This window comes from Ascaphus truei, chromosome 5 (assembly GCF_040206685.1).
Source record: "Ascaphus truei isolate aAscTru1 chromosome 5, aAscTru1.hap1, whole genome shotgun sequence".
NCBI lineage: Eukaryota > Metazoa > Chordata > Amphibia > Anura > Ascaphidae > Ascaphus > Ascaphus truei.
In genome coordinates, this window is record NC_134487.1 from 214,942,605 (window position 1) to 214,970,104 (window position 27,500).

Below are 27,500 nucleotides of genomic sequence, written 5' to 3' on the forward strand. Positions count from 1 at the left end.
AGGCAGGGACGGGGGGGTGTGAAAGGCAGGGACGGGGGGTGTGAAAGGCAGGGGCGTGGGTGTGTGAAAGGCAGGGAGGGTGAAAGGCAGGGAAGGGGGTGAAAGGCAGGGGGGGGTGAAAGGCAGGAGGGGTGAAAGGTAGGTGCGGGTTTTTGGTCCCACCCCGAGGCTCCTGCTACCTCTTCCTGATTGGATGTATTACACAGCAGCAGCCAATTAGAATGGAGGAAGCTGGCCAGCCCCCTAGCAGCAGCTGCCCTGCTCCCACCCTTCTCGGGATCGCAGAGGAGAGCTGTGCAGAGACGTTGTGTCCCCCCTTCTTCTGCCCCAGTCTGCACATGTGCAGTATGCTGCTTCTGTTTCAAAGGAAGTCACAACTCAACCCATTTTACCCTATGGGATTTTCCAATGAGCCAAAGCCAGCTAAGAAGTTTCACTTTAAAAAAAAAAAATCATAATTCATTATGTTACATTTTTTGCAGACGCAAAATACTCATAAATAGGCTATTTGCATTTGATGCAACCTACATTAAACATTTAATCATAGAAGGTATTGATTCAGACAATCGGAAAAGTTTGTTTTGTCTTAAATCAAGAAATCCAAAAACATTCATTGTGTCTAAGCTTATGTCTAAGATTAGATAACACAATTTCACACATTCTTTTAAAATACACCTTTTTCATGGAGATTTGAAACTATGGTTTGCATTCTTTCTGTAATGAATAAATGTCTGTTTTATAAACGGTTAAAGTTTTTGCGACAGAAAATAAATGAATATTGTTTTTTCTTTCACAGTGCAACAAAGGATGCAGCATTATACAAATAATTTTGATTGCACATTAAGGGCCATATTTACTAAGCAGTCTTCAGCTGAAAGACTTCTTACGTTTCATTGAAGACTACTTAGTAAATATGGAATCAAGTCCCTGCAGCAGAAAGCTCACAATCTAAGGCTACGGCCAGAGTGGAGCAAACCGCGCGCCAAGCAGAGTTATAACTCTGAATACCCTCGTCCAGAGTGAGGGTGCGTGCGCGCGCACGTGCTGCTTGGCGAGACAACCAAATTTCATTTGGCTGCTCGCTGATGCGTCACGTGAGCGGTTCGCCCAATGAGGGCGACTCTGTGACATCATGGCCGCGCCCCCTTGCATGCCCCTACCCCCATGCGGCAACTAGCTGGCCAGAAATCGCTCGGCCGAGCAGAGCGCATGACGTCACGACGCTCGTGCGCCAGCGGACTCGCTCCCAGCCTGGCCGCAGCCTAAGACTTGTCCGCTTATGATATAATCAATACCTAGAGCCCTTTTCTCTCCTCAGCTAAATACTAGCATGATCTTGCCTTCCTTATTCAGAACAGCTATTACTGTACATCCCAAAATACCCCTTCTCTCCCTTACACACACTTCTGTATTTGTTCCTCTGAACAACTATATTGGAAATCCTAAACAACTGTGGCAAACAGTCTTAAAGCAGCAATGCCAATTATTCCAATGTACATAAAAAATAAATTATTACCTAAACAAGGAGGAGTTTTAGAGCTAATGTGTTAGTTTTTTTGTGGCGATTTGACATACAAAATGTGGTGATTTATGACAAAAAAAACATGGTGATTTATGACAAAAATAAAAAAAATGTGGGGTCACTGACAAGGCCAAAACCTCATCTTCCAATGACATCGCATTTTTCTATTGGCTGCCATAGCAAGTCCAACCCCGACCATATGGTTGTCACTCGACAAATCTCTTGGGAACCAGGAGGCCCAGGAACAACAGATTGGCTCCAGGACACCGTTTCTAAATAATCTGAACCAATAAGCAGTGCAAGGTACTGCTTCAACTACACATTTTTTTTCCCTGTTTTTAGCCTCTCGCATGCCAAACAGAACTACTACTCTTCATTAATAAAAGGTCACATATCTAACCCATATCAGCTTTCCTCTATCTTTAACTTCCCCTCAGTCGTCCGTCCATAGCCCAATTATTTTCCTCAGAAACTGCTCAATCCTGACTATGTAAAGATTCACTCGATTCCCTTAGGCTGCGCTTATAGTGCCGGCGACAGCGACGTTGCGTCAAAACAAATGCATTGCCGCCGCTGCGTGCGCTTATAGTAAGCGCAACGCGACGGCTTCGACGCGATCGCTGGAAGTCATCACAATTTGATTTTTACAGTGACCGTAGCCTGACGTCGCCGGCACTATAAGCGTAGCCTAAGCCATTACCTCTATGGCTACATAAAACCCCTCCACTTCATTTTAGCCCATTTTTTTCTTCATCCTTGAATATCTTTAACTTAGATTGTAAACTCTCCAGGGTAGGGATTACCTTTCCTATTGTCTTGTTTGTTGCACTTATTGTACTACAATTCCCTGTATTGTATTGTCTCTTGTACAGCGCTAAGTACAGCTGTGTGCGCTATATAAAGATATACATACATATATCATAGAAAAGTGAGGTATCTGTATTGCTCTGTGCATTTCCTTTCACCATATGGCTACTCAATCCTGTATCCTTTTCACTTCCATCTACCCTTGTTCCTATGCTCCACAAACTCAGCAACTTCTTCTATTCTAGCATTGTTTTCTGTATTACTGGTAATATATTACATTCAAGAACTAGAGTGCATCCAGCTATCACAAACTAAAAATAGCTATCAGATATGCTAAACTTAATTTAACTATTCTATAAAAAAATAAAAAATCATATTTCAAATGTGTTGGTTAAAGAACCCATTGAAAACAATGGTGTACAAATGTTTTAGCTACATAAGATTAGTGTTAGAAATGTGATGTGTATAGTATGTATCCCAATAAATATACTTATTTCTCCAAACTGGCATTTTCATGCAAAGTTAATATGGAAAGCTCTAGTAAATAGATTGGTTCAAATTTGCCTTCCAAGAGTTATACCATTTTTCTCCCTACTTTTACTTTTGTTAAAACATATAAATTCCACATCCCGTAAAATAAACAGGAGTGGAAAAGCATTAAAATACTGTATATTTAATAGAAGGCATATGTAAAATCAGCGAAAAAGTATGTTTTTCCTTAAACCTACAAGCAAAAATGTTGCATTGTGTTAAACCCAGTAGAACACAAATGTGTTTGTTGATTAACTCATGGTTCAGTGACATTTTGATTTCTTATTTAGAAGTCCTAAAATTGTAATGTGTTGTTACTTAACTATGCAGCTGCTCAGACTGCAAATATATTTTCTCTAAAAATAATTATCAGTGCAATAATCTGTAATTATGTTTTATAACAGCAATAATCCCATAGAAATCAGTCATTACCATACATCACACATAATCGTTATCCACTATTAATGACCAATTTCTTGGGGATTAGTGATTTAGTAAACCGTGACTCTACTACTATACATGAAAAGCAAAAAAGACAACATAATACAAATGAGATAGTCATAGAATATTAAATTTTTTAGAGCATTAAAAGTCATTAACCATCTAAATTAAAGAACATCTAACCAAGGGACAAACTGTTTTATTCACAGAGAAGAGTGCTTTGCCTACATAAAATAAATTGTTTGTGCTTGAATACATTGATTCAATGCACATGGTCAAATAGCACAAGACCACATGTAAATGTTTAAAAAAAAAAAAATAATTATAAAACAGATAGTATACAAGTAAAACAACATGTGAGGATAATGGCTTTCTGGCTGCTTATAACCAATGCAAATAAAGATAATGCTCATCGAAAACATGAAGCTCCCTAGCAAAATTACTAACCATACAAGTAGTTTTGCTTGCGCTATTATGGTTCAATTCATCTGCAGTATCACAGTAAATGAAAACACATACAGTACAGTAGTAATATAATAGTGTAGTAATTTGGGATGACAAAAACATGTTAAACAAAGTTAGACATGTTAAAGTAAGTTTTGCCACATTTTAAATGGGTGGGATGTTTATGTAAATATGTGTGTGTATTTGTGTGAGATAGATATATAGATATATATCCCCCTGACCCCCCCCTCCCTCCCCCATAAAGGGAGATAGCAGGGGGCTGTGGTGGTCACCTGCAGGTATCCAGGAGCCTGGGCCTCCGCAGGGCAGGGAGCTTGGAGGGTAGATATTCTCTTTCACAGGATAGGGTGCAGCGCATCCACCTGAAAGGGCTCTGTCAGAGGCAGGGGTGACCCCTTGCAGGAACTTGTAGATCAGTAACTTATCACAGACTGCCAGGAACTTTGCAAACTGGTTGAAATTTATTGTCAGCAAGATCAGTATTAACAAACAGAAACAATCAGGACAGGTTTTTGCCCCCTGTAGGTCATCAGAACTAGCACCTCACACTACTCCTTCCACGTGTAGGCTGGCTTCACCCCCCTTCCATGTTAGGGTAGCTGCTCTTGGTCTCCTAGTTCCAGGACCTCACAGTTGGGAATCTCCCTCCTCTCTTGCCTTCCCTGGGGTCTATACTCTGGCACAAATGAGCCCCAATTAACCCAGCTCACCTTCTCAGGCCTCTCTTCACTCTGGACCCACCAGGTCACACCTCACCCTAAAGGGCAGTTCCCCAATTTATATACCCTGGGGATGTGAACCTTTCCTTTCCAAGTCTCTGGGCAAAACAAAGTGTTGCACAGAATCACGTCACTGGACACATGAGCTACTAGAATCTTCCTAGCTCTGAGTCATTCCTCATGTGCCAGGAAGCTGCAACATTGTAGCCTAAATCTGAGCTAGCTTTCATGCAAGACAAAGTTTGTGCTTATAGTGCTGCAACGGCGACACAATGTCGTAGCAAAACAAATGTATTGTCGCCGTCGCATGCGCTTATAGTAGAAGCGACGCGATGTCTTGGTCGCGATCGCTGGAAGTCAATTTGATTTTTCCAGCAACCGCAGCATGACGTCACCGTCGCGTCGAAGGCCATCCACTCTCGCAGTATGTGGACTTTTTCCTACATCCTTGGGTACAGAAGATGACCTTATACTGAAGATACCACCAATTTCATCAACCAACTGGCGGAGATCAAACATGATCTAACAGGCGTTCTACTGGTTACTTTAGACGTCTCTAGTTTATATACTAATATCCCGCATAGGGATGGAATTGATGTAATCAGGGGTCTACTTGGGAGACATCTCACACCGCTGGGACCGCCTGCGGAATTCCTTGTGGTCTTATTAGAATTGATTCTTCATAAAAACTTCTTCAAGTTTGAGAGGTCATATTATTTACAACAAATGGGGACCGTGATAGGGTAAAATATGGACCCATAGTATGCAAATCTCTTTATGAATGCCTATGAGCAAACCCCACCTTCTCAATGATGCACAACACTCTGAGTGTATCAAACACTATAAAAGATAGACAATATATTCATGCTTTCGGGTGGAGCTGAGAAAGATCTATTGGAGTTTGTGGCACATATTAACGAGATACCATATACCATTAGGTTTACAGAATGTCATACCCTAACAGAAATTCATTTCTGAATACTGTAGTCTTCCTAAATAACGGCAAACTTGGCACGTGAGTTTTTCATAAACCTACGGATAGAAATACTCTATTGGATGCCAGAAGTCATCATCCGTCAACACTGAAAAAAATGTCTTCCCTACTCGCAAATGCTGAGGGCAAGGCATATCACCAGCAATCCAATGGAGGTGGACACTGCATTAACACAGATGACAGATCGATTCAGACAAAGAGGATATGACAATGATGAAATCCAACATGCCCATATGAAGGCTAAAATTCCAACCCGAGAAGAACTTTTGACGCCATCAGACAACAGAATATGGAATGCTTCAATGAGGTCTTCGAGGCTGATACAGAACACTATTAGGAACAACTGGCATATTTTAGCCAATGACAGAAAAATTGGAAAATACTTTACCACCACCTCTTTTCTGTAAGAGAGGACCAAGTTTGGGGGGCTTCACATTCCTCGTCTGATCCTGTGGATAAATACATGATGCCCACAATTTGGTTGACGAAAGTACTCAGTGTACACTGGCGACACATTTTATTCGAGCTCGGCTAGTCCCACGAATTCGGGTATACCCGGGTGTATTGAGGTTTGTGACTGTTTTCTGCCCGAGTGCATTGGGTTATTTTCCAGGCAGGGATTGAAGCATTTTATTTCCGCTGGCTGCAATACTGCACAGTATAGATATATATATATATATATACTGCATTACAATTCATGAATTTATGCCATCTGGTAGACACGCGAAGCATTGCAGCCTATTAAATCGTAATCATTATCATTTAACAGATCAGCCGCCCGTCAGCCAGGCATGAACCCAGGCTGGGAAGGCAAACGCAACGGGGCTTGTCAGAGGTGAGGAGCGGCGCATTCCAGGTATCTGCCAGGTACATACTGGGTATTTGCTCGAATAAAGTGTGTCGGTGCAGTACATAAATGCCAGGGATGCGTTAATTGAGTTTACGGGTGGCCTCGCCCAGGAACATACAAAAGGGCCCTACGTTTACACATCCCCAAACAGGACGACAGTACCACATGAAGCATTACACCACACGCAATACAGATTTTGTGGTGTACTTGATTAAGTGCCCCTGCGGCATGGCTTATGTTGGCGAGACCACCCGTAAACTCAAGGAGAGGGTGAGCAAGCACAAATCTACGATCCGGTGCCGTGTACAAGTCCAGCCAGTGTCCGCCCATTTTATTTCAGCAGGGCACAGAATCAGCCAGCTACAGGTGCAAGTCATAGACCATGTTTTGTAACAAAGACGTGGGACAATAGGGTTTTTATCCTTAAAAAGCGTGAGGCCTTCTGGATACACGAGTTGGGGACATTACATCCCCATGATCTTAATCGTGATTATGACTTGACGAGTTTCTGAGGATTGGACTTTGTATAATTAAAGGATCTCTGCGTTGGTTGTTTGTAATGTGATGCTATCTGGGAAAGTGGCGTTTTATTATGTTACATAGTAGATAAGGTTGAAAAAAGAAGTACGTCCATCAAGTTCAACCTATGCTAAGTTTAGACAACAGATACTTTATCCTATATCTACACTTACTTATTGATCCAGACGAAGGCAAACAAAAAACCCCATAAAGGGGAAAAATAAATTCCTTCCTGACTCCAAGAATTGGCAATCGGATTATTCCCTGGATCAACATCCTTCCCATGCATACTTATTTGGTATATCCCTGTATACCTTTCCTATCAAATAAGATGTCCAACTTTTTTTTTTTAACAAATCTATTGTATCTGCCATCACAGTCTCCATGGGTAATGAATTCCACATTTTAACTGCTCTTTCTGTAAATAACCCTTTCCTTTGTTGCTGGTGAAATCTCTTTTCCTCCAACCTTAAGGGATGGCCCCGAGTCCTTTGTATTGCTCATGGGATGAATAATTCTTTTGAAAGCTCCTTGTATTGTCCAATATATTTGTATATAGTTATCATATCCCCTCTTAGACGCTTCTTTTCTGCAACACCTGTATGCCCGCAGACCTGGCCAGTCCCCAGTACTGAGGTGGGTAAGGGTATAACACGCAGCCACAGCAGTGAGGGCGTGCCCGGAGGGTGGTAATTGCATTGCCGGGCCTAGTGAGTAAGGGTTAACGTTATACTTGCTGAATCCGGGGTGCCAGAGGTCGGAAGGTAAAGTCCAAGAGCCAGAGTTCAGGGGTTGGAGAGAGCAGCGTAGTGATGTCCGAAAGCCAGGGTTCAAGGGCAGGAGAAGGCAGCGTAGTCAAATCCAAAGCAGAGTTCAAGTTCAAACCAAAGGAATCCAAACAGGGGCAGGAACAGGAACAAACAAGCTGAAACAAACAAGGGAGCTTGGCATAGACACTGCACACACAGGAGCTACAGGAAAGCTATGCAGAGCAAGGACTGAGAGGACAGAGTGGGGTTATATGGGAAGGGCCAATAGGGGTGAAGGGAGGAGCAGAGGTTTGAGTGGGTAATTGCAGGGATAGGTCTGTGAGATCAGGGGAGGAGACAGGGAGGTAATCGAGGGTAATAGCCTGCAACCGACGGGGGCGGAGCCAGTGCCTGGGGAGGTCTGGTAACTAGTGCGGGTGCGCCCGCCTTCTGTAACTTTGTTATGCGCGCACACCGCAAGTGTACCAGAGCGTGGGGGAAGCATCGCGGAGGAGGCACTCGGCACGGGAGACAGAGGGGAAGGAGGAGCGGAGGAACAAGGTAGGGAAAGGGCTGGGATGACGGAGGCACGCCGAGGGGCGCGTGTACCACAATAGGAGACAAGAGATCAGGAGCGCGCGCTCGGTGAGGGAACCGCACGCGAACGTGTGCCTGGGCGTGCGGACCGTGCCGTGGAGGAACGGCTCAGGGAGGAGGATAGAGATTGGGGACGTAGGGGAGCGGGACAGCTAGCCTCCGTGGGACCTGGGGTTGACGGGGACACGTTGGGAAGCGCGAGTCCCCCGATCCGTTACATTATCCCCTCCTTGATGATCGGACTCCGGACGATCCTCCCAAGGTCTATGAGGAAACTTCCGACGGAACTGTCTGAGGAGTGCTGGGGCATGAATGTGATGAGATGGTATCCAGGAGCGTTCCTCCGGGCCATATCCTTTCCAGTGTACGAGAAACTGAAGTCTGCCCCTGGACCAACGAGAATCGAGTATGGACTGGACTTCGAATTCTTGTTGTCCTTGTATGACGACCGGATTAGGTCTCTGAGGGCAGTCCGTAAAATGGGTATTTTGGATCAAGGGCTTAAGTAACGACACGTGGAATACAGAGGAGATCTTCATAGTAGGAGGGAGTGCAAGTCGATATGCGACTGGGTTGATCCTTTGGAGGACCTTGAAAGGACACAAAAATCTCGGGCCAGTTTCTGGGAAGGAGTCTTGAGCTTGATATTCTTGGAGGATAGCCAAACTCTGTCTCCAAGTTTGAATACTGGACCCACTTAAATCGCCGATCAGCTTGCGTCTTTTGTCTTTGAACGGAACCTTGCAAAGCTTTTAGGATCTTTTTCCAAGAATTTTTAAGACTGGAAATGTGAGAATCTGCTGCGTGAACACCAGTGGGGAGGGGGGAGAGGGGAAGACAGCTGGGATGGAATCCATAGTTAATGAAAAAAGGCGACTCTTGCGTGGATTTGTTTTTTAATGAGTTAATGGCAAACTCAGCCCAGGGTAATAGGTCCACCCAATTCTCTTGCGATTCAGACACGAAGCATCTGAGATACTGTTCCAGAGTCTGATTCATTCTCTCCGTCTGCCCGTTGGTCTGTGGGTGATAACTCGAGGAAAATAGAAGGGAAATGCCAAGTCTCTGAGAAAAAGCTCGCCAAAACTTAGAAATGAATTGAGTACCTCTGTCTGAAACAATCGAAATAGGAACACCGTGTAATCTGAAGATTTCCTTAGAAAAAACATCGGCCAAGGTAGCTGAATTGGGGAGACCCTTGAGGGGTATAAAGTGTGTATGCTTGGAATATCTGTCTACTACCACAAGGATCATATTCATCCCTTTAGAATTTTGAAGTTCCACAATAAAGGAGATATGTTTCCAAGGTTGTTCCGGAATGGGAAGAGGCATGAGGAGACCAGAAGGTTTGTGTCGGGCGGATTTGTTCTGGGCACAGATTGGACAAGCTCTGGTGAAGTCGAAAATGTCCCTGTTCATCATAGGCCACGAAAAGGTCCGTTTGATGAGATCTACTGTCCTCTTGAAACCTGGATGACCAGCAGATCTAGACGAATGTCCCCACAGAAGTATTTTGTGGCGAAAACGCGGGGCAGCGTACAACCGTCCTTCTGGCATCTTAAATCTCCTAGGAATATGAGCCTGGGCTTTATTGATTTCATCCAAGATATCGAAATTGTTGGCGGAAATAATACACTTAGCGGGAAGAATCGTCTCCGAGGATTCATTAGATTCGTTCTCTGTGGAGAACTGGCGAGACAAAGCGTCGGCCTTGATATTCTTGGTGCCAGGAATATAAGAATTTGTGTAATTGAACCGAGAAAAGAACAAAGCCCAGCGGGCTTGACTGGGATCCCAAACGACGAGCCCCCTCAATGTACAATAAGTTTTTGTGATCGGTGAGGATGGCTACTGGCTCCTTGGTACCCTCGAGGAGATGTCTCCATTCTTGGAGGGCCAATTTGATGGCCAGAAGCTCACGGTTCCCGACATCATAATTTCTCTCGGCCGAAGAGAACTTCCTGGAAAAGAATCCACAAGGATAGAGTTTTTCCTGTGGGGAAGATCTCTGAGAAAGCACTGCGCCGGCTCCCACATCAGAGGCATCTACTTCTAGAGTAAAAGGAAGAGAAGTATCCGGATGCCGAAGGATGGGGGCAGACACGAAGGCTTTTTTGAGAAAGTCGAAGGCTTCGATGGCAAACAGACGGATCAGCACCTTTCTTGGTCAGGGCAGTGATAGGTAGAGCAATAGTAGAGAAATTACGGATGAATTTCCGGTAGTAATTAGCAAAGCCAAGGAAACGCTGCACGGCTTTGAGGGAGTTCGGCAACGGCCAGTCGAGTACAGACTTCAATTTCTCAGGGTCCATGGTGAAGCCTTTGTCAGAGATTATATAGCCTAAGAAGGCTGTGGAAGATTGATGGAAAAGACATTTCTCCATTTTCGCGTAAAGGCGATTAGCACGAAGCCGAGAGAGTACCAACTTGGTATGGCGAATGTGCTCCTCCAAGCTTTTGGAGAAAATGAGGATGTCGTCCAAATATACGATGACGAACGTTCCCAAAATGTCCCGGAAGATATAATTCATGAATTCTTGGAAAACAGCAGGGGCATTGCATAGGCCGAACAGAATCACTAAGTACTCATAATGTCCCGAACGCGTGTTAAACGCAGTTTAACATTCGTCCCCGTCTCATATATGAATAAGATTGTAGGCTCCTCTTAAATCGAGTTTGGAGAATATAGAGGCTCCTTGTAGATGGTCGAAGAGTTCTGAAATCAAAGGAAGGGGGTACTGTTTTTTTACCGTAATATTGTTAAGTCCACGAAAGTCGATACAGGGTCTTTAAGGAGCCATCCTTTTTCACGAAGAAGAAGTCTGCCCCGGCGGGGGAGGTGAAATTCCGGATGAACCCCTTCTTAAGATTCTCCTGGATGTATGACGTCATCGCTCCGTCTCGGGCACAGATAAGGGGTAAGACTTGGACTTGGGGAGTATGGTTCCAGGAATTAAATCAATGGGACAGTCATAAGAGCGATGAGGGGGTAACACCTCAGCCTAGGTTTTGTTGAAGATATCTAAGTATTCATGGTAAACCTTCGGCAAAGCGGAGTGGGGAGATGAGGTGGTGCCGAGGCCAGCGAGCACGGCAACAGGAGGAGAAACCGTCTTCTCTGAGGTAGCAGCCCATTGGATCGGCAAAACATTGGTCCAATCAATACGCGGTTGTGAAGATTTAGCCACGGCTGTCCCAGAATAACCTGGACAGTAGGGGAGGGGAAAACATCGAAGACCATTACCTCAGCATGACCATCCGCGGTGGTCAGGGTAAGTGGAATTGACTCCCAAATGATGAAGGCTGGTTGAAGCGGTCGACCGTCAATAGCCTCCAGGCCGATGGGCGACTTTTTCTTGACTAACGGGATTTGGTTGTTGCAAGCGAAGGCGTGATCAAGAAAGTTGCCACCAGACCCGGAGTCGATGAACGCTTCCAGAGTTATGGGGAGTAATATCTTCTTCGGTAGTTCCTTAGGGAGAGAGGGACAAGGAGAAATAGTACCCAGTAGAAGCCCCTCTACCTTTACTGGGCGTTCCCGTTTCCAAGCAGCAGTGACGAAGTTGGTGTTCTGCGGAACCGCAGTAATAGCATAGACCCTCCTCGCGGCGTCGCGCTTTCCCAGCGGCCTGAAGCTGTTGGCTACCGATCTGTATCGGTTCAGGAGCGTCCAGCGCAGGGAAGGCCAAAGGGGGAGACCTAGGAGAAACAGGCAAGGACGAGAGAGAACGAGAATGGTGGCGCTCGTGGCGTCATTCTTGAGTGCGCTGATCCATCCGGATACTGAGGGCAATGAGTTCCTCGAGGGATCAAGGCCGGGCGTGAGCTGCAATGTCATCCTTGAGAGATTCGGACAAACCATGCCAGCATGCCGCAGCGAGAGCTTCATCGTTCCACTGGGTTTCTGCAGCGATGGGCGGAACTCCACCGCGTATCTTGCAGCTGACGAGCCTGAGAGAGATGAAACAAGGAAAAAGCGGCAGTCTCCCTACGCGCTGGTGTGTCAAAAACCTGTTGGAACACATGCCGGAATTTGGAGTAATCTTGGGTTATATCTGGTCTGTGTTCCCAGAGGGGAGAAGCCCAAGCGAGATCGTTGCCAATGAGTAGAGCATAGATATAGGCCACCTTAGTACGTCCAGTAGGGAAGTAGGACAGGGACATCTCGAACTGGACGTCACACTAATTCAGGAACCCTCGGCAACGAGTGGGTCCCTGTCATACCGGTTGGGGGGTGGAATACGTGGCCTCGGATTACTTATAGGCACTGGGGCCGGAGTAGACGGTGCCACAGGAGATTCCCGGAGGGATAAGTTAGAAAGTCTCTGTGTGACATTAGTGAGTTGGACGTTTAGGAATTGCCAATGTTCCATGGAGACACCTTGGCCCACCTCAGGGGGGTCTGCATTTGTTGGGCTCTGCATAATTTAACGCCTGTATGCCCGCAGACCTGGCCAGTCCCCAGTACTGAGGTGGGTAAGGGTATAACACGCACCCACAGCAGTGAGGGCGTGCCCGGAGGGTGGTAATTGCGTTGCCGGGCCTGGTGGGTAAGGGTTAACGTTATACTTGCTGAATCCGGGGTGCCAGAGGTCGGAAGGTAAAGTCCAAGAGCCAGAGTTCAGGGGTTGGAGAGAGCAGCGTAGTGATGTCCGAAAGCCAGGGTTCAAGAGCAGGAGAAGGCAGCGTAGTCAAATCCAAAGTAGAGATCAAGTTCAAACCAAAGGAATCCAAACAGGGGCAGGGACAGGAACCAGAGCTGAAACAGACAAGGGAGCTTGCCATAGACACTGCACACACAGGAGCTACAGGAAAGCTATGCAGAGCAAGGACTGAGAGGACAGAGTGGGGTTATATGGTAAGAAGGGCCAATAGGGGTGAAGGGAGGAGCAGAGGTTTGAGTGGGTAATTGCAGGGGTAGGTCTGTGAGATCAGGGGAGGAGACAGGGAGGTAATCGAGGGTAATAGCCTGCAACCGACGGGGGGCAGAGCCAGTGCATGGGGAGGGCTGGTAACTAGAGCGGGTGCGCGTGCCTTCTGTAACTTTGTTATGCGCGCGCACCGCACGTGTACCAGAGCGTGGGGGAAGCATCGCGGAGGAGGCGCTCGGCACCAGAGACAGAAGGGAAGGAGGAGCGGAGGAACAAGGTAGGGAAAGGGCTGGGATAATGGAGGCACGTCGAGGGGCGCATGTACCACGATAGGAGACAAGAGATCGGGAGCGCGCGCTCGGTGAGGGAACCGCACGCGTGCGCAGAACGTGTGCCTGGGCGTGCAGACCGTGCCGTGGAGGAACGACTCAGGGAGGAGGATAGAGATTGGGGACGTAGGGGAGCGGGACAGCTAGCCTCCGTGGGACCTGGGGTGACGGGGACACGCTGGGAAGTGCGAATCCCCCGATCCGTTACATTTTCTAATGTAAATAAATCTAATTTAGCTAGCCTCCTCATACGATAGATTGTCCATCCCCTTTATTAATTTGGTGGCTCTTCTCTGCACTCTCTCTGTTGCTACCCCATTTCTGTCAACCATTACAATTATACTCCTCGCTGCCTACGCACTTTCTAATCACAATTTCTATGCTGCCAGTCCTGTTACTAAACCTGTGGGGTTACCACCCTCTCCTAAGAAAGGCCAAACCATCTCCCTGTCACTCCCCGCTAAGGAAGAAGCTGCCACGGTCCCTAGTCCTGAGTTAACCTCCCTGGGTTCTGTCCCCGAGGTTATTCCTGTCTTAACCCCTGCTAGTCAGGCCTATGAGTCTCCCACTATAAATCCCTTCATCCCCCAGGTCAGTGTGTCTTCCCTAGCACCAGAAAATGAATCCTGTTTGCCCTCTCGTTCTAAACCAGAATTTCTAAGCTCTGTTCCCGAGGTTATTTTTGTTTTAACCCCTGCTAGTCTGCTATTTGAGGTCCCCATTGTTAACCCTTGTACCCCGCAGACTAAGCTGAGGTCTCTAGGGCAAGAAGCTGAAAACCCTATGTCCCCACTCTCGGAGACAAGCGTATCTTCTCCTGATTCTCAGGTACAGCCTAACTTAACCCTTGAGGTTTTTCCTATGTTAAGCCCTGCAGGTCAGCCCTGTGAACCTCCCTTGGTAAATCCCTGTAGTCCGCCAGTCAAGGGTACCTCCTTAGTTTCAGAGGATGAACCCCTTATGTTCCCTGACTCAGCTACAATTCTCGGGGCTATGCCCCCTGAACTTTCAGCAATAATACTGGCTCCAGTTAAAAGTATTCTGGAACCGTTTGTTTCCCTAAGCCTGTTAGCAGAATCCCCACTCCTAGGTATGTCGCTTACCCAGTCTGTCACTCAGAGAGCTGTAATCCCTGCTTCTGAGCATAGACCCCTTTCCGTGGAATCTGTAGTCGTTTCTGATGTCCCAGACACTTTTTCCCAAATACCCACTTCAGAGACCAGCACAGTTGTGGTTGCCCCCCTTGTACTGTCTGTGTTCTCCTCTTCTCAAATCCTAGGGTTAAAAGTGAACAGTACATATTATGCCCCTTTCCAAGTGACCCCTTCTGAGATCAGCGTATCTGCTGTGACTCCCTTAGTACAATTACAGTTAGGGCCCTCCTTTTTGAAGGATCAGGTTTTCAAATTTCAAACTCCCTTTTCCCCTGATTTTGTGAACCTGCAGTCCCTTCTCACTGTAGTTAAAGGTTATCCAACAGCCGCTGAGTTAAGCTCTGCCGCTGCTAAAACTTCTGTTGTAGAAGTAACCTTCCCTAGTTCACTTCCTATCCTTGACTCTAAGTCTGTCTCCTTGGGACTGGTGACAGCTATTAGCGTCCCTTCTACGGTCCCTCAGGCTATCACTTCAGAGATCAGCTTATCTGCCCCTGATCCCTTACTACGCTCTGAGTCTCCCCTTATGGCTTCTAGGATCTCCCCAGCACTCCCTGTGTTAACCCTTGGCTTCTCTCTGACTCCTGAGGTAGAGCCTGACTGCCTGCTCTCCACCTCTGCGGTAGTCTGTGAGATGCCTATCACCTTTACAAAGATTCCTGTTTTGCAAGGTATTTCTCCTATTAAGTCTGTGATACCTGCAATTCCTTTAATTGGTTCTAAGACCCCTGTCACTGAGTCTCCTATGGAGTCTGATGCTCTCACTAGGGATTCTCAGGGACCCACTTCAGAAACAAGCACAATGTTCTCTGATCTTATTACAGCAGCTAGTTCAGTTCCTGCTGGTTTTCAATCACCCACTTCAGTGACAAGCAAGATGTCCCTTGTTTCTATTGGAAAGTCTACCCCAGTTTCTTTCATGGATCATGCCACAGCCTCCGGGATGATTAAAGATGACTTTAAGTCTGGGATACCCACTCCTTTAATAATACTGTTTCACGCTGATTCGCCCACAGTATTCGGGGTATCCACTACTGACTGTATGTCTACTACCACGAACTCAGGGGTATCGCATTTGCAACTTTCAGTAATACCCGCTGTGTCTCTTTTTTCAAAAGACCCCGTCTTTAAAATGGACTTATATTTCCCTGTGTCTCCCACAATACTTGGGGTACTTACTATTGACTGTCCTGTTACAAAACTTGGGTTACCTCTCAGGAAGGTGCCTGGAGCTACCGATGTTAAGAACCCTATGTTTAAAACAGTAATATCTCACATTTCTTCTCCCACAGTATCAGGCGAGACCTGGGTACCTGGGACCTCCACTCCTAAGCCAAGCTCTAGTTCTCTGTTTTCCTTCTCTGTGTTGGAGGTACCCAGTGTTAACCCCAAGACTTCTATTCCTAAGCTGGTTGCACCGCTTACCTGCATTCCTGCTTTCTCGGATAAGATCTGTTTTCTCACCTTTCAAACAGAGTCTTTACTTGCAGGTTTCTGTGCGGTGTCTGAAGTGTCCTTTCTGGATTGCATGTCTTCATTCTCTAGGACGAAGATACTCATGCTGGACCTGCTTGCTTTGCCTGAGGCGTCCATCCCTGTTCTTGATAGCCCCACTATGAGTTTGGACGTGCTATCCCCTACTGTCTCCATGATGCTTACTATGCCCTTCGCCAAGGCCATAACTTCGGATTTGATTCCCCCAAAAAGGCCAAAGGAGGCGGATCCTGCAACTGCATGTACCACAACCAACAATTACGTAAACTCTACTACCAGCTCTCTCGAATTGCTTGGGATTACAAGCCTGGTTCGTATCAAGACTACTGCTCCAATATCTTGCAGTAAACCCGCCCGCCCAATACCTTCGCTAACCACCGCCCTGAATACCTTGGGAGCTACAGACTCTCGCAACTTCTTACATGCTGATTCCACCAAAGCCATTGTCTGCACCGAATTCCCCAATGTCATTTTTGTCCGACAATCAGTGTCCTGTGTTCCGTATTCTTGGACTATTACTATGCACCGGACACCTGGCTGCTGCCCTTCTGATGTCCCTATTCCGGAGTTCCCTGGTCCCATTGCCCGTGAACCAAAAACCGCAGTGCCACCACTGTTCTTTGCGGCACTCGCCAATGTACACCTGGATTTTGGACCTAAATCTCGCCTGAGACACTTCAGGAACAACTCAATGTCTCCCAGACCTATGAATGGTCCTGCCCACCCAGGCTTCTCACCCAGTAGTGGGAGCACTGTAAGGAATCCCAACAAACCGTGGGCTTTCAACACCACCTCTCGCCTAAGGAGGTTTAGAAACAACTCCATGTCCCCCAAATCTGTGATGGACCTTGTTCGGCCTGAGGTCTCACCTAAAGGGGGGGGGAGGGTACTGTAAGGAATCCACTCCTGGCTTTTACTATAGCCTTGCAGACATCTGCAGTTGCAAGCTTCCTCTGGCAATCAATGGCACATGTGCTGTCTCTCATTGCAGCTTCTGCTCTGTGCCCTATCATTGGAGGAATGCTCACACACCCTCCTCCTGTGATTGGATCTCCGCCCTTTATACCCTGGGCGTTGGCACTGAAACAGTGCCGAGCATAATTCCTACCCTGGACGTTACAGTCTCTGCCACAAGCCGATCTGGCTTGTATCCTGATGTACTAACTTCTCTAGTTCTTATCCTTAGTTCCTAGTTCCTGAGGCCGCCTGCTAGTTCCATGCGGGGGCCCGTTCCTGAGTTCTCTGCTGAAGCGTTGTTTCCTGTGGCCGCCTGCTAGTTCCATGCGGGGGCCCGTTCCTGACTTCTCTGCTGAAGCGTTGTTTTCTGAGGCCGCCTGCTAGTCCCATGCGGGGGCCCGTTCCTGACTTCTGTGCTGAAGTGTTGGTTTCCCGACGCTGCCCTGCGGTGTACTTCAGCCAGCCTGCTGTCTCCTCCTGCTGAGACCGGCGTCATGGGCCGAGGCCGCTCCTCACGAAGAGGCCACTCCCGCGCTCACACTCCTAAGCTGAAGCGGGGAACTCCTGACTACCTGTTGCCAAACTCCTGCTTGAATAACGACGATGCTGCCTTCTCCAATCCTGACCCTGCTACGTACGACTACGAACTGCGCACTCCGGGTCAGTCTGTGCGGACTAAGGTCGGTGATTATATAACCCCACCTCAGCCCCGCGGTCCGGTCCCGGTTTGTGGCGAGCACAATCGTAACAGTGCCACACGGCCCTGAGAAGTCTGGCTCCCTCTAATTATTTTCCCCTGCTCTTCTCCCCACCCCTGCCTATCAGTGGAATTAATATGTTTGAGGGGGCCGTTCTCATTCATTACTCTGCAGCCTTGTAATAACTAGCTATTGGCTACCTGTTCTTTAAATGCTCAGCCAACCCTTCTGCAAATTGGCTGAGCATAAACTTTTGTTTATGTAACAAAGTGCTAGCCCCAAGCACACAGCTGCCTTCCTAACACTTGCCTTCCTTGCTCCTGTTTAACTTCGGCTCGTATTTGGAACCCCGGCTTCGCACCACGCCTATCCGATCTCTCCTATCCTAGACCACGGCAAGTACCACGACCACTCTGACATCTCCTACCCTAACATGGCTACACAACCTTCACTTTGCACTTGGTTGCTCGGTTGCTGGTCAGTGGTTACCAACATCCCCACCTAAGCCTCGCGGTCCTGTCCTGTTTGTGGTGAGCACCCGTTACACATACACACACACACACACACAGTATATTTATATATTTACTACTGCATACTTATTTATTTTGTTTTTGAGTACTGCAAACAAAACAAGACTAACATTTGTTTGTTTCAAAAAGGGAAATAAAATCCTGTATGTCTCCAGTAAATTGCAATCTATTCGGCTTCCTCTATTAATACTCCTCAAATTATCCATGTATATTTCTCCATTTTAAAAATAAATCGCAAACAATTCTTAAAAGTAGCTACTATACCTTTTATTACAGTTTCCAAGGGTAATAAATGCAATAATCTTACTTCTCGAATGTTTCCTTGGCCGCCAGTGAAATGTCCTTTCCGCTAATCTCAATGGATGACCCTGCGTCAAATGTACAGCCTTCGAGTGATAATTTCCCTTACAAGTTCTTTTTATTGACTCATACAAGTCAATGGGAGTTCAGGCAGATCAAGTGTGTACACACAATGTCCTTAATTAATAACCCCCTACGTTTTATCTGCTATAGATTTCATATTTACATTTATTAAACAATTGTTCTCAGTGCTTGAATTTATATAGAACATTCACTTAGTCATTGAAAACAAATGTTAAAAAAAATGGATTGCATAACATACAGGATGTATTATTAAAAATCCTGCAAATAATTATTCTTTTTTTGTAAATCATTATTATAGCAAGTTAGCAAAAATAGCAGCTTTATCAAACTAAGGAATCAAAAATCCTTGTACCACTGATCCCATTTTTGACATCCAAGTAAAAGGTGCTAGGGGGTGAAATGTATTGCTGTAGTTATTACTTTTATATATCACCATATTCCAAGTTCTTCCTATTACGTTTAGAAATAAATCTAAAATATTTGTAGTCCCAAAGACACAGAGCGATCCATATGGCTCTTGAGAAAGAAATAAGAACAGAGAATAAATATAGGTTTCCTGTGAAATTAAATAGTTAAAAAAGGAGACAGAGAGAGGGGACGGGGAGAGAGTGAAAGGGGAGATTAAGGAAGAGAGTAAGAGAGGAGGGCGAGTGTGAGAGAAAAGGGAGTGAAGTGTAAGATAGAGGGGGCGAGTTTAAGAGAGAGGGGGAGAGAGTGACGAGAGTGTGAGGCAGGGGAAGAAGCAGATGAGAAAAGTATGTAGAGAACAAGCTGGAGAGAAGTGTAGCAAGTAGGGGAGAAACTGGCGCATTTTGATAATGTATGGTACCGTACCTATGGCTCAAATTAAAGTACAGTCAAATCTGACCAGGCCCATAATATGAATTCAGTTTGACACCCCTGTATTACATACATACATACGAACACATGGAAATTAATGATTACTTTGTGGTTAGGTTTTGTGTTTGTGACAGCAAATAACAGATACTATAGAATTTGTAAATTCGTAATATCCTTGAGGAGAGAAAAAGCTCAGGGTATAAATGATAAAGTATCTGAGTAGCATCAATATGTGAGAGAGGGTATGGAAACAAGGATACAAATTGAGCTACAACATCGAGATTGTATTGATGTTTGATATAATGATGCAGCTTATCATTTACTAATCTGTCCTCATAGTTTGCATGAAATGTAGGAAACATTTTCTCATGTTCAGTGCGTTTAGACAAGTAACCAGGACCTACACGTTATCATCAACTCAAACATGGCCATTAAGTCGCTGAATAGAAATGCAAGACAGTAAAATTGATAAGTATGAGGGGCAGCCAATTCATCCTCTAGTAGTTCATTCTATTGACTATGCAAACATTTACTGATTTGCTTATGAATGGTGCTACATTGATGCAAAACATATATATAGAGACTGAAATCTTAATGATTAACTTAACGTAATTTTAAAGCAACCGTCTGGTTAACTAAAACAAAGTAGAGCCTAAAATTTAGAATGAAATGCAATTCTTTAGTTACCTTCTTGAACAGTTATTTCTAATGGATTTCCAGTGGGAGAGTGCAAAAGCTTTTGGTAGTTCTGTGCGCTTTGATCAAATAGTTGGACAAGGAGAGCACACGTTTTCTCGTATTCACATCTGCTTACAGTACAAAGCTGTTCCAGCTGTTGAAATACTGTAGCTGTATCATCTAGTGGATCATCCAGGCCGTCCCTAGCAAGTAAAATAGAATGATAAATATACACACACATGCATAGTAAGTTTATGTTTATATATTTATATAGTGTATAAGTTTGTAACTAATAATCATCTCAACCTTTTTTACTATGCAACTTTGATTTTATCATCAAGAACAACCACTGCAAAGGAGATATGAGGGAAACGTGGCTTACGAAAGATCTATTTTCCTTTTATCACGGCAGTACGCCAATGGGTTAATAAGCTCTCCCCTTCTGACGTGGGACAGGAACAAACGCATCCAGAGGCACAAATAATATTACCCCTAAGAAAATTGACTTCATCATACCACCATTTATTTCCACACGAGAAAAACATAAGGGAAAGCTATGTGCTGCCATGATGGACTGAAGGAAAATAAATTTACGGTAAACCAAATTTTTCCGTTCCTCACCGTTTATCAGGCAGCACACCAATGGTATTTATTCAAGCAATAGAAAAGAAGTGAAAACACGGCAACAAGAAAAAAAACGTATTCATCTTTGACAACATGAAGGATCTTCGTGCTGAAAACTGCACGCTGAGGTGCCTAGATGTCGAGCTTGTAAATGCTTAGTGAAGGTCTGGATACTGTTCCATGTGGCTGCTTACAGATCTGCTCTGTTGAAGTTTGTGCTTTTTCTGCCCAGGAAGTTGGATATTAGTTTGTTAATATGCAATGGAAATTGTTTGTATGATTCACCTTGCAATGATTCAGTTAGATGCTTTACCTCCTTTGGTTTCCCCTGAAAAAAAAGAACAAGGAGGCTGTCCGATCTTCTAAATTCTTGTGCTTGCTTCAAATAATCTACTAAGCACCTCTTAATATCTAATTTTCCTTATCGTTCTTTGGATGTGGACACAGTATTGGTAGTGCAATCTCTTTGTTTCTATGAAAAAATGATGTCAGCTATGGGTGAAATTGAGGAATTGCGCCTAAGCGCCACTTTATCTTCATGGAATATCAAATAAGGCTCTATAATAGCTAACACGTATAGCAGATGTGATTGCCATTGAAAATGCGATTTGAGCAACAGTGTTTTAATGTCCATCTCTTCCAAAGGTTCAAGTGGTCTGTTGGCTTTTACAAGTCTCCGCATGAGTGGCTGATCTGCAATTTGCTGTGTTCCGATTTCTATAATTGTGGTAACCTTAACTGTAAGGGTATTTGGTATAAAAACTAAAAAAAATAAAAATAAGCCCCAATGCTACATTCAATATGACAAATTATACAGTTAAATACTATCTGTTTTTCTTCTCATAAATAAAGGTCATTTAGTTTAATCCTTTGGCCAAAGCATTACAAGTCTGCAACCACATCAAGGTAAACTCTTTTCTGTACGTTCTACACTACCTGTAAACATTCTCTTCACCTTTTTAATGGAGGAAGAAATGCCTCAATAGACTGGTCATTCACAGGTTTTGTTGCCAGGACTGGCTAGTTAAAAGTGGGATTGTTGATCTTAAAATCAAGGGGGCGGGGTCACAGGCCTCCCAGCAATTGTTACGAATTGACATTTAAAAACACACATAGTCCCAGCAGGCTCAAAACGCAAACCCACTACACCATCTTCCCTGGTTTTAAGCTCACTCATCCCACTTTTAACTAGCAGGTCCAGGCATACAGCCTGGTTTGTGGGACTGTAATGTTTTGGCCAAGGGAATTTAAATAATAAACATTATTTCTAATAAGAAAAACAGATACTGTAGTATTTAATTAGATAATTTGTCATATTGTATGTAGCATTTGGGATTTTTGTCTTTGTTGCCGCTGCGACCACCAACACCTTTGTAAAAACTCTGGGTGAATAGGAGAGGCCAAAGAGTAAAGCCTTAAATTGGTAGTGATTTAACTTGCTATCCTCTATTAATGCAAAGCTTAGAAATCTTTGATGCGACTGGCATATGGGAATGTGCCAATAAGTGTCCTTTAAATCTATTGCCAACATATAATCGATGGATGTAATTTATTGATCACAGATTTTATAGACTCCATCTTGAACTGGTCACCAGGTCACTCTTTGACAAAGGTCCTACGGGCCGAAACGCGTCAGAGGACCTGACAGCACGATGTTTGAATAAAGTCTGCTTTTAATTCACCATCAGCCTCTCTCCATCCATTGCTGTGCTGCCGTTTACCTGTCCTGTTTGGGGGAAGATTTTTCCATCTTGAACTGATCCACAAATTTCAGGTCTACGACTGGTCTGAAACCCCTGGTAGCTTTTGGCACCAGAAACATAATGGTATATGTTCCTCTTTTCTTTTGTACTGATACAGGTGTTATTACGTTTAAGTGCAGTAAATCACAAACTGCCGTCATTCAGGTCATCCTCTTGACTGGACCGGATGGAGCAGGAGTTGCCATAAATCTTTTTGTTCTAATCTTTGTCAATTCTCTGGAATAAACCCTCTCAATTAGATGACCAACCCAGCTGCCTGATGTTATTAATTGCCAATGGGTGATGAAAATGCTCAATCTTTCTCCTAGTTTCTTTCATGTCTGGACTGAATGCCCTTCTACTGTAGCGTCACAAACTTACAGGTCTCTGGAAAGGTGGTATTCCCTTGGATCTGCCTGTGGAAGATCTTCCTGATGGTCTGTATCTAAAGGAAATCGAATAGTCTCTGAAATTTCTACCAAACTTCTGTTCTTTCGGCAGGAGCTTTGAGCAACAAAAAAACAAACAGTATATTTTGCTTGGTCATATCTTGGGGCAAAACTCTGACAGCTGCCGCTTATCCACCAGCTGCTCTAATCCGCCGCAAACAACAAATTTCCTTTAAAATGGTAAAGAACAAAGTTTGGTTTTTAGAGGCTGCATCTGCAAACCAGGCTTTCAAATATAATACTCGTTTGGCTGAGCATGATATGGCCATGCTTTTAGAGAAGATTTGCAGAGGCCTAGGCAAATTAGAGGGCACATCTTGAGAATTTTTTCCTTAGATACTTTAGAGCCGACACGCTTTTCTACTTGCGCCAACCAGGCTCTTATGGATCTGGATCTGCATGCTGAAGTGACGTTTGGTTTGCATATGACTCCTGCTGTTATGACGCTAGAGCCTTAAAGGCTCATTCTGCCTGCTTGTCCATCGTATCTCTAAAGCTTAAACAATCATCTAACGGAATAACAAGATTTTCTTGACAATCTTGAAACTGGTAGATCCACCTTAGGCTACGTCAATGCTGTCTGCGCTGCACGCGCCTGACAGGCTGGCGGCGCGTGCAGCCGAGTTCCCCAGTCTGCAGTGAGCTGCAGGGGAAAAGACAGGGTGGGTGTTACGGGGGCACGGCCATGACATCACCCGGCAGGTTCACCCTCATTGGCTGAACCGCCAGGGGGAGTGGCCTAGCTCTCAGTCGCTTGTTCTGCTGACAATTTTCCTGTCTGCAGGAAAAACGGATCACGCAGTGCGCGGCCACCCCTTGCAGCGGGCCCGGACCCATTGAGGGGCGGCTCTTGTCCCGCCATAGCAGACGCTGCAGCAGCCAGCGGGGACCAAGCCTTAAGCGGATTAGCCCATGTTTTTGAATCTTCATGGTCGAAGGGGTACATGATATTAAACAATCTGGATAAAAATTCCTTTTTAACCAGGAGTTGCTACTACCCATGAATCACTTTCTTGACAGTCGAATGCACTGGGAAAACTCTAGATTTTCTGTGAAACCCCAAAAAACATGCTTCCCTAATGGTTCTTTAATATCCTCAATTTCCATTAATGACTTCACTGCCTTTAGCAGCTTGACTATATCTTCTGGTGCAAAGCTTGTATTATTACCCTTCTTTCACTCACTTTCATTCGATGAAGAATTAGACACAGTAATTATGTTCTTACGGAAACATCCCAATCAAACTCCTGTGAATTGTATGGTTACTGGTGTTCTCTTGGATTATGACCTGAACTTTGAGTAGAAGAAGTTTGTGTGTTAGCGAACTTGAAACTATCAAACGTTTGCTGCATCACTGACTGAAACCATCCTAGACAACTCTGGATTTGAATGGGATTCTCTTCCAAGGCCAAGACTGCGCTTATAGTGCCCGCGACGGCGATGTGACATCGCTCCAAAACAAAACAATTTACTCCTTATAGTAAGCGCAACGGGCGACCGAGCGACCAAAAATTTGGAAGCCAGGTAAATTTGATTTTTCAGAGACTGTCGCCACATGTGACTGCCTCTGAACCAATCAATGACCCCATCGCTGAAAGTTAAATTATAACTTCCACGGGTGGCGACGGCATCGGTCGTGTCGCCATCGCCAGCACTATAAGCGCGGCCTTAGTGTACCACACATGCTTAAAAAGTTTCTTCTTGAACTTGTCCGGTAAGATTTGTTCGCAGCTAGAACAAGCCAAATGTTGCCTCTTTGAGGTAATTTTTTTTCGGTTTGGTATCACCAATATTGGGTTCTTGAGGGGCTTCAGGCCCTGTATTTTGGGAAGCAGACATCTGTGGGAATGTACGGTACAATAATAGAACAGGTCTGACACAAACCCCACAAAATAATAATACAGCAGAAATAAAAAAAACTTTGAGTACTTGCACCAAGAAACAATCCAGGTGCTGGGCCATCAAACTACTGCCTTCCTTGCCCCTGTCTTCATTGCTTCTTGCCTGCCATACTTACAGCTTCCAGAAGCATTTAAGGGAACTTCCTGTACCACGTGCGACAATGGATGACATCAGACACCATTGCATCAAATGAGGAAACTTCTGGCACCCAGACACTAGACTCTTTTGGCATCACATGGCCCTGAGCTTCCCCCTTAATCACCAGCATTAAACCACAGATGCGGCAGATGCAGCATACTCCGGCACTGCAGGGGAGTCTCAGGAACCTGAGTAAGATTCCAGACTCCTAAGTCCGGTAAGCAGAATGCTGCCTTATTTTAGGAAAATGGCCTCATGCAATGAGCTGGCCCCACAATACCGCTGGATGCCTAGGATCGGGATGCTTATAGCCTTCTTTCCCCACTTATCAGTTGGTGACCTGACAACCTCAGAACCCTTTGAGGGAGTTTCCTGAAAAACAGAAAACACGATGCGGGTTCCTACCTACCAGTAGTACAGAGGGAAAAAAACACTGTTAAAAGAAGGGGAGGGGATCCCCGTTATACCGCCAGATGAAAGTTTGTTCCTGTCCTACCTCAGGAGTAATTTCCCTACCTCAGGAGTAATTTCCTATTAACTCATTGGTGTGCTGCCTGATGGACGGTGAGGAAAACGGGCAACAACTTTTCTCTGTGGTGTATCTTGCCCCCATAACTTTCCCAGACATTTCTATAGCCCCATTGATTTCATTCTTAATATTGAAGCCTAGGTCAAAGCTAGTAAAAATTACAAAAACATTAGTTGAAATTTACTTAGTCAATGTAGTATTCTCAAAATTTGAATACGTCTATACCAGGAGACAAGAGCCCTATGGGACATCGAATATGACAAATTATTTAGTACATTACTATGTATTTTATCTATATTCTTTCTTCATAAATATGGGTAATTTAGTTCAATGTTTGGCCAAAATATTTTACGCCTACAACCATGTCACAGTAAACCCATTTCAGTAGGTTCTGCACTACCAATATTATACCGTCTTATGTATTTCTTGACTGCATAGAGAAAAGAGAAAAACAAAATACTGTAGCCAAACGCATGGGGTGCGTGGCATGTTTGCAGGGTTGCCACCTTCTACTGAAGGCTAACCCAGAGACATTTTGCAATTAAATTACATTTTTAAAATGTATTTATATATTTATTTCTCTTGCCTTCTCCGGCAGGGCATCTCCCCCTGCAAGGTCCAGTCAACATGGCTCCGCGACTTCAAACGGCCATAACAACAGGAAATCTGATAGCACCAAGGCGTCACCTTTTGGCATGGCAACGTGACACCACGCAGCATCCCGTTGTCATGGCCATGCGGCGCCATTTGACATCACGGAGCCATATTGACGGGATCGTATAGGAGGAAATGCCGATTACCTGAGATTTTTCAGGTAAACCCGTAGCCAGGAGATACTTTGCCGAAATCCGTAGTCTCCGGGTTAAACCCGGAGTAGTGGAAACCCTGCATGTATGCGTGACTAAAGCAAGTATAGTATTTTTGCTTGTGAAAGCTACCAGAAGAGATTTCCAACTCGTGACTTAACTCTCAAACGTGAAAAAGAAAATATCCCTCTTATCGACCAGACTTTGGGCCATATTTCCTAAGCCTGTTAAACTGTAAGGTCCCAATTACTTCATTGGATCGTAAGGCACATTACAAGCACTGCTTGATAAATATGGCTCTTTATCTCTTCCGCCCCTGTATGAATAATATCTCACATACATAGAATATGATTAGCAATTATTACAAGATCTAAAACGCTTCGTCTTGTTTTGTTATACCTTACAACTACAGAAACAGACTCCAGCCTGGAAGTTATATAGGCTTTTGTGACCTCTGGTGCATATGTATCCAGAAGGTGAGGTTCTGTTGACTTAACAAATGGCACAGAAGCTACCATTCTTTGCCACAAGGTCAGCAAGTAATGTACACTGTTTGGAGCAAATTCCCAATGCTGTAAGAAAGCAAGAAAAAATACTTCAGGCATTTGTAACTTCTGAAAACAAAAAGTATGTTATTAAAATTGCATCAGTGTCTACTTTCCAGCTATTAGAACATACTGTACATAAGAAAACATGTTTTTTCAGCAATTTATAGCAATCTCAACTAACTATAAAGATTCAGTGTTTTTACTCAAATAGTAGATTGTCATATACAGAAAACAGGTCATTGTTGCAATAAAGCAACGTTACCTCCCGGGGTGGTTTGGGGGAGGGCGACTAGGTGGGAAGCAGCAGGTCTCTCCGCAGCTGTACCGCATTCATCTCAATTCCGCTTCCCCCTGCAGGTGCTGCCGGTAGCAGTCCAGGCTGGGCACGGAAAATGTCTGTTTAAAAATCCTGCGTTCCGCGGTCCAATAGGAAGCAGCAACGTCATGCCTTGCAACTTCCTGTTGGCTCGTCTGAAATGGGACCTTTAAATATTTGAGATATCGGCAGCCTCTTTAGAGGTAGTTATCTCGGGGAGTAGGGAGTTCCCAGAGCTGAAATTAACGTGGTTCAGTCCGAAGACCCCCTGCTTCTCACCTAAAAGAATTACAGGCATACCCCGCATTAACGTACGC

At 44.9% G+C, this 27,500-nt stretch overlaps 1 protein-coding gene across 1 annotated transcript in view; it reads right to left on the reverse strand.

Annotated features, from left to right (window-relative positions):
- The window catches only part of RANBP17 (RAN binding protein 17), a 646,782-nt gene that overhangs the window by 472,373 nt on the left and 146,909 nt on the right, over window positions 1-27,500 (reverse strand). The window contains exons 11-12 of the mRNA XM_075601659.1: window positions 26,719-26,891; window positions 20,139-20,332 (exon numbers count right to left, since the gene is read on the reverse strand). Coding sequence (XP_075457774.1) covers window positions 20,139-20,332; window positions 26,719-26,891 — 367 coding nt within the window. The remainder of the gene's footprint in view (window positions 1-20,138; window positions 20,333-26,718; window positions 26,892-27,500) is intronic.